Here is a 16045-nt window from a genome sequence, read left to right on the forward strand (position 1 = left end):
AATAATAATAATAATAATAATAATAATAATAATAATAATAATAATAATAATAATAATAAGTTATTTAACGTGCCCAGGAAAAACCGCAAGGTCCTTGTGCAGGCGCACGCAAAAATAAAACAATAAAAATAAACAATACAATAAGAGTCTTCAGAAATGACAAGAGCAAAAACGCGTAGACAAAGAGGTCTGAACACAAAAGGGGAGGAGTAAAATAAGAGAACACGAGAAATATTGAAGGGGAATGAAAAGTAATATTGCATTTATATACAACTCTGCGGAAAGACGGAGAAGGGAAGACTACATTTTGCCATACTACGTCAAGTCAGTGAAAAGCTCCGATATAGACAATGACTGTGGACTATGAAAAACGTGAAGATCAAGAAAATTAACATTATAGAGACTTTGTATTCTGTGAACGGTAGAGTGTTGGAACAAGCAGGCGGGTACATGAAAGGGTCTATCCTCTCTGGTTAACTTACGCGGAATTCGAAAATTAACACAATTGAGAAGTACAGGGCATGATATGATACCATGAACTAGCTTGCTAGCCATGGTATCATATAATAATAATAAAACATGCTCGTTCCGAAAAAGAAGAAACGAGAGGTTGAGATAGAATAAGAGAGTGAGAAATAAACGATCAGATTTTTAAATATGCATATTTATGCTTGTGTCACCACAGCTGTCGAACGTTGAAGACCCCGCTGGGCCAATATGCTCTTCGGCAGTCAAGGAAGTGATCAGCAAGGGCAATGTCATGAACGTCACCTGGAGCACCGGGGGCGGAGCTCCGGCGTCTGGCACTGATGGCTTCGAAGCAGTCGTAACGGCTTACAAACGTAAGCATTAGTACGACATCAAACGTTGGATTTTTTTTTTGAGCTATACCAAGAATGCAAGACACTGAGGTATAGGCTACTAGGGTACGTGTGTTATGAAACGCGTCAAAAAATATTCTTGAAATGTGAAGACGTCCCAAGAGATGAGAGAATTCATGCACGTGGAATATTTCGTCACGGGTATCTATATCAACTGACGGTTTTACACCGTCAGTTTAGATAGAACAAAGCAATGTGATACGCGACTTGTTCCGCCAGGATTGTTCGTAACTGGAAATTCTCGACAATTTGAATGCTGAACAACATCAGCGAAGGCGCAGGACCAATGGCGTAAGACTTACGAATAGAAAAGTGTCATGAATGCGGCTCTGGAGCTTTGCTGCAGAAGCGCAGGCAGGGGGGGGGGGGGGGTCTCTGTCAAGTGGATTGGAGGGGGGAGGTAGGGGAGGTGAAATACGTTGCCGCTGCTCACACTACGTATCACAATGATTCCCTTCATACGTGCATAACTCAATAACCATTTGTATAGATGTGCAGGGGGATGCCTGGTTTTCATGTACGTAGAAAGTTTACGTGCTAAATATGCAAGAGGATTTTTACTTTTGGGGTGGAGTGGGGAGTACTAGCCCTGTGAATGTGCTAGGAATGTACAAAATGACGCACAGTGTTTCTCTACGAAGAGTGTGTAGGTGCAGCTGACGCAGCTAGATTGTATGCTTTCTAAGACATGCAGCCTCACTAAGCATCTGTCATTTGTGTATGGGCGTGCAGAAGACATCAAAGCACGGCGTTTGCCCTGTCGGTCTCGTTGTTGTCATTTCTTGCATTTCAAATCTGGGATCTGTTTCATAAAATCCCGGATAAACTGCTTTATCTAAAGTCCGTATTCGCAAAGCTTATCGTTATGTAGTGTTTTGAGTTTGTTGGTAGGACATCACGAGGCTTATAGCGCATGGACAGACTATAGACGACCAAGAACATAGCGCCTGTGTGTGTCATGTCCTTCTTGGTCCTCATCTTTCCATGCGCTATAAGCCTTATCCTTATCTCTCATTTTGCTCATCGTTTTGGTGCCCTTAACGTGCTTCATAAGCAAATGTGAAGTCAGTATTCATAAACCATCTTCAGTTATCTCTTGAACTGCTTACTGCTTTTATACAATTAATGTGCATTAAGGGATCGAAGGCGATAAGGAAGACTAGATATGATGATAAGGTTGCTTTGTGAATACGGGCCCAAACCTCGGGTCTGCGCAGGCTGGGGTGTGTATTAACTTCTCTCGATGTTTAGTCAGCCGGAGTTCACGATTGAGTTTCGTTAAATGACGTCATGATTCCCTTCGTCTTGGGCACGGAATCCGATTGGTCGGCTCTATGCGAGACTTAACAGATGGCAGTTGGAAATGCGTCGCTGATCTTGGAGCGCACATCTAACACATTTAACGCTGAAGCGTAGCATGCACCTAACTTTCTTTATTGCCGAACAAGTCCGGTGGTAATGATTGGTCAGATAAAGTTAGCGCCTGGTTGTCGTCCGTAATTTCCCTAAGAACAGGAATCAAACCGAGGCATTCTGCGTGGCACTCAAGTGTTGTACCACAGAGCCACGCCAGTTCCTCAAACTTCTCTGAAAGAACACCCTACGCAGGCGCCATGTCGGGCGAGGAGTCTCGTTAGCAGGCGTAATATTGCGTGACAGAAGCGTGTAGTCGCGCCTTGGAAGCTATTTTGGAAGATTCCTTGTAACGAACATGTCGGCCTCGGTCTGCGTCATGAAAGCGCGTTCCGTTTCTGCAAAAAGCAGCAAGCCATGACGTAATCGCGCCGGTGTGTCAAACGGGAGGCCGCGTTAAACCTAATTCGAGAGTTGGCGCGGTCACGGAATCAGAGTTAATGTACGGCCTCCGAGATTCGTCCGGCCAAGAGCTGAGATCAGGAGGCTGCGTTCACCGTAGTGAAGCCGCATTCCCTTACTCTAATTTGTGTCGAGATAGTGTGCCTCGATGTGTGCGCCCCCCTTACGCGCCCCCCTGGACAAAACGCGCAACAAAACGCGCATCAAGGCACCCTATGTCGAGAGTTGTCGAAGCTCCTCCACGTCAAAATGACGATGCTAAAGAAGAACCGTAAGCAGGGGGCGCGCTGCTCGTCAGGCTGCAGCCAATCAACGGCGGCCGAAATGGGCGGTTCAGTAATGGCGTATTCGGGTGGTTGTTTGAAAGCGCTCTGACTCGGATTTTAGGCGGTGAATTCAACAGCTCTACAACGAGGAAAAATATGCAAGTCATGTTCCTTCTTCTGTATCGTGCACGGGCCCGCTTACTTTAGTAGCTATGCTTAGTTGCCCATTTACGTCAATTTATCAGAAGTTGCTGAGTGCTCTGGAAAAGCCACCCGTATGTACTATAAATACACAGTCCCAGCATAACTATCCAGGTGTCACACCGTGTGAATTGCGCAGCGCATGGGGTGGCTGAAAGCTGCCGAGTCATTAAGTTGGACTTACCCACACTTCGCGGTCATCATGATAATCATTATTAGATGTGAAGCATCTTATAGCGGAGTTTAATCCGGTGGTGGTGGTGGTGGTGGTGGTGTGTGGCGTGACCACCCTTACTGCGCATGCGCAAACCTCCTCCACTTCCCCTCTCCACTCCTCTATCTCCTTTCCCTCTCCACATCATCTCTCCCCTTCCCTTTACCCCTCTAATTTCCCTTTCCCTTCCCCCTCCCCACTTCCCCTATCCACTCCGCCTCTCCCCTCCATCTCTCCCTCTCCCCGTCCCCCTCTCCCCTCCCTCTCCCCCCTTTCTCCCTCTCCACATAACCTCTCCCCTTCCCCTCCCTTTTTCCCCTGTCCACTTCCCCTCTCCCCTTTCCCCCTCACCACTCCACCTCTGAAACGCGGGCTGTACATGCCGAAAGACTGCTTCGCATCGCCTCATGGTCCCCTTTAGCGGGAGATGGTGTGATTTTTTATCCACAGCGCCAATAAATTGTGCAGCTACGTAGGTGCTCGTTTGGACAGGCACGTAGTGGGTGCTTCGCAAAAGCCTGCACGCCTTTGAAAAATACATAAAAAGACAAAACTGCTCGCGTGAGGCGTTCAAAGCGTGGATTTAATGCAGAACATACGTACTTGCTCGATGCGGCTCATTTGTCTTAATAAAATGCAGCCATGCTTTCGCCTTTTTGTGTTGAAAGAGTGTAACACACTGCAACTTTTCTTCCTTAATTTTTTTTAGTCTAGAATTGCCGATACACTCAAGGGCGTGAATGGTATTGATTGTGTTTCGCATAAATTTCGATTTTGAAGGTTGCTGCGTCTATTCTAAAAGTTACATCAAATCACTCTTTTAGACACCACGTGCGAGCACCCGTTTTTCTTTATTCTTTCCGTGTCGATAGCGCATTCACTTCGTGAACTCGAGTGCGTGGCCTTGGTGCGTCAGTGTTGAGCTACGCCACAGATCAAGGCTGGCAACGTGCCTCGACACTGGCAGCTTTTTTTTCTTGACTTCCTATGGCCACGGTGCATCAGCCGCTCAGGCAGAACAGCGCCCTCCACGAAAAAAATAAAAAAATGTTGAGGATGGGTTTATTACTTCGGGGGCAATATGTCCAGCATATTTACATTCATTAAAGCTAATGCATAGATCAGACAATTGTAAACACCCATCTACTGGCATTTCATGGGTGAAGCTTAGCCCGCAGGTACCAGCTTTGAAAGCTTCGAGAACACTATTCACGACAACATCCTTTACAATCATTGGTCACGCCTTTCATTAAAATGAGAAAATCACCGACGTATCTAAAAACTTTTGCAACGAAAGTTTTGTCAACACACGGCTCCAATTTCTTGTCAAAGTTGGATAAAAACAAATCATTTAAAACTGGCGCGGTGCATGGGCCAATACAAACACGATCTCTATGAACAGAGGCATCGCCGTTAATATCAACGAGAGTAGATGAAAGGTAAAATCTAAGCATTTCCAGAAAATTGTCAATAGAGATCCCCGAAATGTTCTGAAAGGCCTCATGGTCCCCTTTAGCGGGAGATGGTGTGATTTTTTATCCACAGCACCAATAAATTGTGCAGCTACGTAGGTGCTCGTTTGGACAGGCACGTAGTGGGTGCTTCGCAAAAGCCTGCACGCCTTTGAAAAATACATAAAAAGACAAAACTGCTCGCGTGAGGCGTTCAAAGCGTGGATTTAATGCAGAACATACGCACTTGCTCGATGCGGCTCATTTGTCTTAATAAAATGCAGCCATGCTTTCGCCTTTTTGTGTTGAAAGAGTGTAACACACTGCAACTTTTCTTCCTTAATTTTTTTTAGTCTAGAATTGCCGATACACTCAAGGGCGTGAATGGTATTGATTGTGTTTCGAATAAATTTCGATTTTGAAGGTTGCTGCGTCTATTCTAAAAGTTACATCAAATCACTCTTTTAGACACCACGTGCGAGCACCCGTTTTTCTTTATTCTTTCCGTGTCGATAGCGCATTCACTTCGTGAACTCGAGTGCGTGGCCTTGGTGCGTCAGTGTTGAGCTACGCCACAGATCAAGGCTGGCAACGTGCCTCGACACTGGCAGCTTTTTTTTCTTGACTTCCTATGGCCACGGTGCATCAGCCGCTCAGGCAGAACAGCGCCCTCCACGAAAAAAATAAAAAAATGTTGAGGATGGGTTTATTACTTCGGGGGCAATATGTCCAGCATATTTACATTCATTAAAGCTAATGCATAGATCAGACAATTGTAAACACCCATCTACTGGCATTTCATGGGTGAAGCTTAGCCCGCAGGTACCAGCTTTGAAAGCTTCGAGAACACTATTCACGACAACATCCTTTACAATCATTGGTCACGCCTTTCATTAAAATGAGAAAATCACCGACGTATCTAAAAACTTTTGCAACGAAAGTTTTGTCAACACACGGCTCCAATTTCTTGTCAAAGTTGGATAAAAACAAATCATTTAAAACTGGCGCGGTGCATGGGCCAATACAAACACGATCTCTATGAACAGAGGCATCGCCGTTAATATCAACGAGAGTAGATGAAAGGTAAAATCTAAGCATTTCCAGAAAATTGTCAATAGAGATCCCCGAAATGTTCTGAAAGGCCTCATGGTCCCCTTTAGCGGGAGATGGTGTGATTTTTTATCCACAGCACCAATAAATTGTGCAGCTACGTAGGTGCTCGTTTGGACAGGCACGTAGTGGGTGCTTCGCAAAAGCCTGCACGCCTTTGAAAAATACATAAAAAGACAAAACTGCTCGCGTGAGGCGTTCAAAGCGTGGATTTAATGCAGAACATACGCACTTGCTCGATGCGGCTCATTTGTCTTAATAAAATGCAGCCATGCTTTCGCCTTTTTGTGTTGAAAGAGTGTAACACACTGCAACTTTTCTTCCTTAATTTTTTTTAGTCTAGAATTGCCGATACACTCAAGGGCGTGAATGGTATTGATTGTGTTTCGAATAAATTTCGATTTTGAAGGTTGCTGCGTCTATTCTAAAAGTTACATCAAATCACTCTTTTAGACACCACGTGCGAGCACCCGTTTTTCTTTATTCTTTCCGTGTCGATAGCGCATTCACTTCGTGAACTCGAGTGCGTGGCCTTGGTGCGTCAGTGTTGAGCTACGCCACAGATCAAGGCTGGCAACGTGCCTCGACACTGGCAGCTTTTTTTCTTGACTTCCTATGGCCACGGTGCATCAGCCGCTCAGGCAGAACAGCGCCCTCCACGAAAAAAATAAAAAAATAAAAACAGCGCTGCCTGAAAACACGGAGAAAAAGTGCGCACGAGGACGGGTTTTCTTGCCCGTGTTTTCAAGCAGCGCTGTCTTTCTTCATGATGGGTTTATACCAGCCAGCTCGCATCCAAACCCTTTTCAGCACCTTTCAAAGGCGCCAGCGAAAAAAGCATTGAAGTGTCGCAAGACGGCGCACTGAAAGCAAGGCGTCACTGGGTCACCACGTCAATATATATATTTAGGAGTCTAGTTCCAGTTGCTCTTCGTGGTGGTAGGCGCCATCGAGTCGCTGGCGACCCTTGCTGATACCATGATTGAATGAACACCCGTGTGATAGATCTATTGAAATGGCAGTCCATTAAGCTCACGTGGACGTTTTCCTGGGACCCCATAGATACTATCTAACAATCTAGTGAAGGGGTGACCTCCATTCCTATGGCCTTACGCAATCGTTGATGGATGAAAAAAAACTTTATTAAGGTCTAATAGGTCGCGCTAGTTTCCTAGCCCGAATCGGGTCACTCCCACGTTGGGACCGAAAAACCTAGCCTTTCGGCCGCTTCGTGGGCCCGTTGGACCGGGCCATAACTGTCCCTCTAATGTCGGACTGCGTAGAGCAGCGTCCCACCGCTCTTCAGTGTTGTCCTTCTCGCTGTGTAACGTGGCTCAACTCAAGAGGAGCTGGCTGAGATCTATGGTGTCATTGCACTTATCGCATGTTGTAGGAGTAGAGAACACCGGATAAGCTCTATTTAGTTTACTGTGCGGAGGGGGGAAGACCCGGCATCCTAGGCAGAAGTGCTTGGTGGTTAGCATTAATTATCGACTACGAATATAACTAATTAGCGCAGAAAAAAACAACGGAGAAGATGAAGACAACAGACAGGAAGCGGCGCTAAACTTCAACTGAAGATTTACTTGCAGAAAAAAAAGAAATTTACAAGCTGCGCAGGAGGCTACGCAACACGGAAAAGATTACTAAAAAAACTAGAAAAATGCCCCCCTATGAACAACACTATTTTTTTTTCTTTCTTGCAGCTCTTTACATGTCTACGCAACCTATTCGTGCCACACCTAACCAAACGGTTCCATGCGCAGATTTCTTTCAGGGTATGCGCATTCTTTATTGCTGAGAGCCAGCGACGGAGCACTCACACACACCGATCACCCGCTTTTCTTATACAAAGGCCTAAAAAATTTCCTGGTCTGATTGCCCCCGTAACCGCCTGAGCAAACGAGTGCAGTGAAACTGCGCTGTGCACCTTCGGCAATGGTCACCGAGATGGCCAGCTGCCGCAGCAGCACTGACAGCTGCCCTATGTTCCCTCAAACGGTCGTATAATCAACGACCCGTTTGACCAATGTAGAACTTTCCGCACGGCAATGGAACAAAGTATAGCACTGCAACACAGCATTCTACGAAACGCGTGACATGCTTATTGTCACAAGCTCGAGCACCCTCCGCGGCATTCACCGTGCGGCACATCCTGGCGAAGTTTTTCGGCGCAGTAAACACTACTGAAACGCCGCACTTTAGTGCTGCCTTCTTGAGTCGGTGCGACACTTTGTGCATGTACGGCGCCAGTACAGAGCGCACCTGAATGCGCTGCTCACTTATCCCATGATGGGAATGCCAAGCCCCGACCAATCGTTGAAACAAACACACAAATGCACGGCCAATCACTGATCCCAGTGATTGGCCGTGCATGCTTCACCTCCGAAATGAGGCTCTATGCTGCAAACACTAGAGTGCCATCAGGGAACCCGGCGCTTCGCTGTTTATTGACCTGGTGCTTAACACTACAGGCCACCGGGTGCTAACAGGATTTCTGCAAGGCGGCTCGCAGGCTATTCACGGGAATTCCCCTTTTGACTGTCTTTGAGTGAGCCGAATTATTGTTGAGGATGGGTTTATTACTTCGGGGGCAATATGTCCAGCATATTTACATTCATTAAAGCTAATGCGTAGATCAGACAATTGTAAACACCCATCTACTGGCATTTCATGGGTGAAGCTTAGCCCGCAGGTACCAGCTTTGAAAGCTTCCAGAACACTATTCACGACAACATCCTTTACAATCATTGGTCACGCCTTTCATTAAAATGAGAAAATCACCGACGTATCTAAAAACTTTTGCAACGAAAGTTTTGTCAACACACGGCTCCAATTTCTTGTCAAAGTTGGATAAAAACAAATCATTTAAAACTGGCGCGGTGCATGGGCCAATACAAACACGATCTCTATGAACAGAGGCATCGCAGTTAAAATTAACGAGAGTAGATGAAATGTAAAATCTAAGCATTTCCAGAAAATTGTCAATAGAGATCCCCATATTTCTGAAAGGCAACAGGACCGATATTCTCTATGCCAGGGTTCGGCACCCTTTTTTGAGGCGGAGGGCCAAGTTTCATGAAACCGGGGGGAGGGAGGGGGAGGGGGGGACATTGCAGACTAAGAGAAAACATTCCGCGAACTGACAATACCACACAATAACCCCTAAATTTTGCCTAGATTCTGGCTAAGTGTTACGATGGGGCACAGGCAATCTTTCTTCGTTCCTGTCTAACCCTATTTGAGGTCAAAGATGCTGTGTCGGCCTTCAGATAGGAAGATACAAGGGGATGGGTGTTCTGACGTTGTGCCGGAGACCGCTTAGTACTGCCTCGCGGGCCGCAGGTTGGTGACCCCTGCTATATGGGATCCCTAACCGCATTCAATGGTTGATCCTGCGGAATAGAGTATAAGAGATCAATACGTCTGCCGAAAAAGTGAAAAAAAAAAAAAACACTCTCCAGTCTTTTGATGCTCTGATATGTACTGAATGACCGAATTCGAGTTAGGTGCAAGAAAGGGGTCATAAGAATGGAAGCTTGAGCGAGTTGGTATGCGTTCATTTTGGTTGAAACAGCGCTCACGAAACGGCGACGAAGTATAAGAAAACACAGGACAGGAGCTGAGTCGCAACTAAAGTTTATTAGAAAAAACACGTATACACACACACACACACATATATATATATATATATATATATATATATATATATATATATATATATATATATATATATAGGTGATGAGCAACATAAACAAAACAACAATTAAAAACACCAAAAGGGAAAAAAACCAAACAAGTCCCAGGCAAGTAAAAGCAGAACGTACCTTTACAAAAAGAACCTTTGCAGCACCTGCAGAGTATGATACCTGCTTTTTTCTTTTTTGTTCTTTTTTTGCTTTTAAATTTTACTTGCCTGAGACATGTCTGGTTTTTTCACTCTTGGTGTTTTTAGTTGTTGTTTTGTTTATGTTCCTCATCACCTATATATATGCGTGTTTCTCCTAATCAACTCTATTCGCGAGAGCGCCTGTCCTGTGTTTTCGTATACTTCGTCGTCGTTTCGTGAGCGCTGCTTCAACCAAGATAAAGGGCTCATCAGTAGTCAAAACATTGAGCTGCTTTTGAAGGAACTTCGAAAGCTCACCCTGCCAACAGTCCTTTTCCGTTACAATCGATCTCAGTGGCATCCCTTCTTTGCAAGTCTTGGCAGAGAACAACAAGCTTAACTAGGCGCTTCCCAACTCTCTTGTTCATGACCTTGCAAAACGCTAAGGCTTTCTTCTTCAGCTGTGCTGAAGGGCACTTGGAGTGGACGAAGTTTTGATCTGCTCCTACTCTTGCTTTTTCACGATACACTAAATTGGGTTACGCTACAATCCTGCCTTCCCTATCCGAAACGATCAGGGCAAGGTCATCTGCTCTTAGGTATTGAACCGAATTCAACGCTCTTTCAGGGGCCCCATCATAGCGGCATTTTCGAGGCAAGCAATTCACACCCTCAGATAAACATCTATTCTGTTGATCGTCCACTGCATGACAAGCAATGTTCCTTACAATGCCAATCAAAATCAAAGCTGCAGGTGGGACATTAGGCTCATGGCTATATATTGGCCTACATTTTAACACATCATGAATTATTGTAGGAACCGAGCACTCAAAAGTCGTCACAGGCGTAGAAGCTGCAGCAGCTTTCCTGTTGAACTTTTTCCCAACATTCAGTGACGGAAGGCACTTCTCCCTAAGAAAATTGGCAAACGTTCGTAGCCTCACAGATTCTCCTCCGGAACACGGCTTCCCAGTTATTGTGTTCATTCGAATGAGACTCATTGAACACACGGAGGCAAAGCTGTAAGTGGCGGACTTGACCCCAAAGTTCTGATCGCAAAATCTTCGTAATTATTCTGGCATGGCTAGTTGAAGAGGCACGTGGGCTGAAGAGAGCACGAACTTCCTATGGCACGAGACGGTTGTGGAGCGCGAAAGAGAGAACCCGCGCACAACACGTATTAATGGCAGTGAGGCTTACTAGGGGTTACCGACCGATCAACACAATTAGCAGATGGAAAAACATGGTCCAATGTACTATAATGTAGCAGTATGAGAGAAGTGAGTTGGGCTAGTTGGTGTGTATAGACTACAGACATAGCCAATTAGCGCAAAAAACAACGAACAAGGTGAAAACACCAGACAGGAAATATCGCTAAACTTCAGATTAGCATTTACTCGCAGGAAAAAAAAAAGGCAAATTCACAAGCTGCGCAGGAGGCTTCGCAACACAAGGCTACTAAAAAAAAATTTTAAGACCCCCCCCCCCCTCACACACACACACAGTGAAGAACAGTAACAATTCTTTTTCTTTTTTTGTCCTTTCTTGCAAATCTTTACATGCACATGGTGACGCATCGCCTCATGAAGGCCGTGCGATGTTTCAGTAGTTTTCACTGCGCCGAAAAAACCCTCCGGGATGTGCCCCATCGTGCACGAGCCTGTGACAAAAAGCGTGTCAGGCGTTTCGTGGAATGCTATGTTGCAGTAGGCTACTTTATTCTATTGTCGTGAGGAAAGTGCTACATTGATCAAACGGGTCGTTGTTCAAACGATCGTTTGATATACACGGGGCAGCTGCCAGTGCTGTTGCGACTGCTGACCATCCCGCTGACCATTGCCGAAGGTGGACGTGCACAGCGCTGTTCCGCTGCACTCGTGTGCTCAGGCGGGTACGGAGGCAATCAGACCGGGAATTTTTTGCGGGTGATGGGTGTGTGAGTGCTTCGTCGCTGGCTCTCAGCAGTAAAGAATGCGCATACTTTGAAAAAAATCTGTGCATGGAACCGTTTGTTTAGGTGTGGCCCGTGTTGGTTGCGTAGGCATGTGAAGACTTGCAAGAAAGAAAAAAAGGTTAGTGTTGCTTACAAGGGGGGGGGGGACGTTTTTTTAGTAAACTTTTCTGTGTTTCGCAGCCTCCTGCGGAGCTTGTGAATTTTTTTTTTCGCGAGTTGAAGTTTAGCGCCGCGCTTCCTGTCTGTTTTCTTCATCTCGTCCGTTGCTTTTGTGCGCTAATTAGTTGTCTGTAGTCAGTGCGCGATAACTAGCCGAACTCGCTTCTCTAATACCATTAATTATCGCCTCATTGAACTAGCGGTGCCTGACGACACGACCAAGTTAAGAAAGCTATAGCACCACTACTCCGAACGGACATTTGGGACTACAGCAATAGTTTTTTGCGGACAAATTGATTCATACTGAAGTCTAGACTTGCTGCGCAAGCACAAAGAAGGCATACGGGAGACAGGATAGAGCGCTCTGTCCCTTCTTCCTTTTTCCTTCTTTCTGCTTGCGCAGAAAGTCTAGACTTGGGATTAAATGAGAAGGGTGGGAGATTTGGCTAGTTGGTGCTCGAAGATCAGAAACTTAATAGCGCGGGAGCAACACAAAGGACAAGAAGGGACGCATACAAGCGCTAACTTTCAACTGAGCTTTATTGTGAAACGAAAGGTATATATATATATATATATATATATATATATATATATATATATATATATATATATATATATATATATATATATGCAGGCAGTGGGTCAAATGACAAAACAGAAAGAGTAAAGGCAGTCACATGTCAACCAAGCATCAGCAGAATGAATAGCGCGTGTACGAACATGACAAGTACTGAAAAGGAAAAGACCAAGAAACCCCCCAAAACCCGAAAATAACTCTGGTGGTGTCTGGTATTTTCGGGTTTTTGGGGGGTTATTGACCTTTTGCTTTTCTGCACTTGTCATATTCGTACACGCGCTATTCATTCTGCTGATGCTTGCTTGACATGTGACTGCCCTTACTCTTTCTGTTTGTCATTTGATCCACTGCCTGCACATATATATACCTTTCGTTTCACAATAAGGCTTAGTTAAAAGTTAGCTCTTGTATGCGCCCCTTCTTGTCCTTTGTGTTGCTTCGGCGCCATTACGTTTCTCATCTCGGGATTAATCTTCTTGCGTGACTGAGATATTGGATCGCTTCGTTGCCAAGGGGATTGTCGGTACCCTATATGCGCCAGCGGCTTCTATAGATCAAACGAAGTGAGCTTTTTCTTTGGGCTACGCAACATTAATCGACAGATACCTTAGTCGGCGCTACGACCTGTCTCCGTCCCGACAGCAGTGAAACGAGAATAAAATGCGTCGGTATTAAGCCGTCAACTGGGACGGCGAGCAACCTTCGAGTTCTGCTCGAAATGTTGTTACTCCGTTGGCCATCGCCACGTGTGCTGGTAAGCAAGGTTCCGGAAATTAATCTCCCCCCGGACATGTGTGTTTAATTATTTCTTGATTCCGAGTGGCCGTGCATCAACTATAGGGCCTAGGCTCACTATAGGCTGGGTATCTTAACAATAACTGGGCCGGACTCCCGTCTGTGACGATCATTCTTGGCTTGTGACGAAGCGCGTCCCTGTGTTTCCCTTCTTCACTTTTAAGGCGCGAGCGATACGCCACATAAGGCTTCAGTGATGAGGTTGACCCCTCGTGATACCAAGACAGTGCCTTAAGAGGGGTAACGAAAGTGTGATAAATAAGAAAAAAAAAGCTTATAAAAGATAGCAATTGTTCTATTTAATGGTGGTATAGGACAGATATGTTAACGAGGATGAAGTTGAGTGAAGCAAAGTGAAGAGCCTTGCCCTATCGAGAAAGTGGAGTAAGAAAAGCCTGGCGTATGCGTGCCCGACATACCACCTTTTAAGTGCGGAGCACTTTTTAGAGGCCCTGCCTGTCGTATGCTGTCGTATGCTGGCATCGTATGCTGTCGTAGCTTGGCGTAACGTAGGCAAAACCACGTATAAATAGAAAAAAAGAGGAAGCAAGCCAGAAGTATAAAAAGAGAGATGAATAAGTAAATAGAAATAAAGAGCGAAAAAATGGAAAAAGAGAAAAAAGAAAGAGAGTAGGAAAGAAAGCGAAAACCGAAGAGAAGCAAAGGCCGCCCAGCTCCGTACTTCCTTTAGGCTTGGCTCGGCTAGTACGAAGCTTTCTTTCTTTCTTTCTTTCTTTCTTTCTTTCTTTCTTTCTTTCTTTCTTTCTTTCTTTCTTTCTTTCTTTCTTTCTTTCTTCTTTCTTTCTTTCTTTCTATCGCATTGCGCAATGCTCCAACCTATTTCTTGCGACCCACCACGGTGGCCTAGCGGTTGTGGTGCTCGACTGCTGACCCGAACGAAGGTCGTGGGAATCGAATCTCGGCCGCGGCGGCCACGTTTGGATGAGGCGAAAGGCTGGATGCCAGTGTACCTAAATTTAGGTGCGCGTTAAAACACCCGACGTGGTCGAATTTCCAGAGCCTTCCACTACGGCGTCCCTCATAATCATATCGCGGCTTCGGGACATAAAACCCCAACAACTATCAACTCTTTCTCTATGCCGAAAATCGGACCTTCACCACGTGCGTACCAGCACAACACTTCACTTGCTACGGGCAACAACGACAGTCATATCCAGGCAATAATGAATTGCGGCAACGTGAAGTGACAAGTCACCTCAATAACAGATCGGATTGCCATATCAGAAACGGCTGATCGCCGTGAGTTATCGGTAAACGGCGATACAATTACGGATGGGACCGACTCACTTTCAAGCATCGCATTTCTTCGCGCTCGCCGGCGCCGGCTTTTCTTTCTTTCTTTTTTGGCGTACAACGCCGATATATCTGCGAGTTATAAGAGCTTCGTTTAAAGGCGCCGACGACGGGCCAGAACGTGTGACTAAACGCTGATGGAAATGAAAAGACCAGTAAATTATAGTGACACATTCAAGCACCCTTTTAGCGATCTGACTACAGGTTTATGTTTTTAGACCGCGTTTAAAAGTAATAAAAAGCTATCGCGCAGCCTGGCGGAAGAGCCTTGGAGGTTGATTATGGTGTCCTTCACTTCGCTGTACGCAGTCTGTCACGCGCACCACTGTTAGTGCTCAAAATTAGGGTATGTATATTAGTATCCATCCCCGCTCTATCCTGTGCTGCTTACGGGCAAAAGAAGTTGCACGCTGAGAAGCGGAGCTGCCTTCGCGACAACTAGTGGAACATGTCGAGCCACTTCGCATGGGCTCGCAGTGCGCGCATGCGCACAAGGCCACTGCGCACAAACTGAAGCCGCTCTTGCACTCACCTCCCACTGTTTGCAGCATGTGTTGTGCTTCGAAAAATTTTGATTCTAAATGTTTGACAGCGTCGTACGCGGTATACTATTCCATGATTAGAAATTCGGACCGATCAGCTTTTTGTTGCGCTAAAGAAAACAGGTACCGTAGAAATTGGTTGTCGCTCGCTTTATTAAAAAACTAAAAAAAGGGCCACTTACACTCTGAAAGCACAGGAAACTGTCATAGGGCTGCCGTAACTTAACACATGAGAGTGACGATTCGTGGGTACGCCAAGTGTTGAGCTAGGAAGGAGCGCACTTCCCACTTGTAATACTAAATTATGGTTCATAGAGGGTATCATTATACCGTACAATGTCTATAGCTTCGCTGCAAATAGAACTAGAAAATAGAACTAAGAAAAGGAACTAGGAAGACGGGGTTGTGGGTGTATATGTCCGTACAATGGTATAGACGACAGTAATGCCCGGTACGCCCCAATAGGCCCTCTTGTAAGCGTCAAGCTAGCTTTCCTGCAATGCAGTTGGCCCAAATAATGGCGGCTAGTCTCTTCTGCAAATAGCGTGTTCAAGCGCAGTTCCTTGCGCAATGACGCGGAAAATGTAGACTCAGGTCTCTTTTGCATAAAGACGTACAATAGACGAGCCCCAGCCAGTGCAACTAAGACCTCGTATCCACTTTAAGCACAGCTGGTGTTGCCATTATTTGGGCGAATGTGCCGCGCAGGGAAGCGCACTTGTGGATTTGGAAAAGGGTGTATTGAGGGTAAGAAAAAAATTGCACTGTAGCTCGGCTATGCCAGGATATACGTTGCGTTAGCAAAGGTTCAGCTGATTATTCTGAGCTTTCCAGATTGTCTAGGATTAGCTTGATTGTCATGCTTACTGCCGCTCCAATAACACACACACGTTATGCGTATTATGTGGTACTGCATATTTATTTTTTCTTAACGTCA

At 45.6% G+C, this 16045-nt stretch overlaps 1 protein-coding gene across 1 annotated transcript in view; it reads left to right on the top strand.

Annotated features, from left to right (window-relative positions):
* LOC119401565 (uncharacterized) overlaps positions 1-16045 on the top strand; it is a 77988-nt gene that overhangs the window by 37619 nt on the left and 24324 nt on the right. Inside the window, exon 5 of the mRNA XM_037668465.2 lies at positions 686-842. Coding sequence (XP_037524393.1) covers positions 686-842 — 157 coding nt within the window. The remainder of the gene's footprint in view (positions 1-685; positions 843-16045) is intronic.

Source organism: Rhipicephalus sanguineus, chromosome 8 (genome assembly GCF_013339695.2).
Source record: "Rhipicephalus sanguineus isolate Rsan-2018 chromosome 8, BIME_Rsan_1.4, whole genome shotgun sequence".
Classification (NCBI taxonomy): domain Eukaryota; kingdom Metazoa; phylum Arthropoda; class Arachnida; order Ixodida; family Ixodidae; genus Rhipicephalus; species Rhipicephalus sanguineus.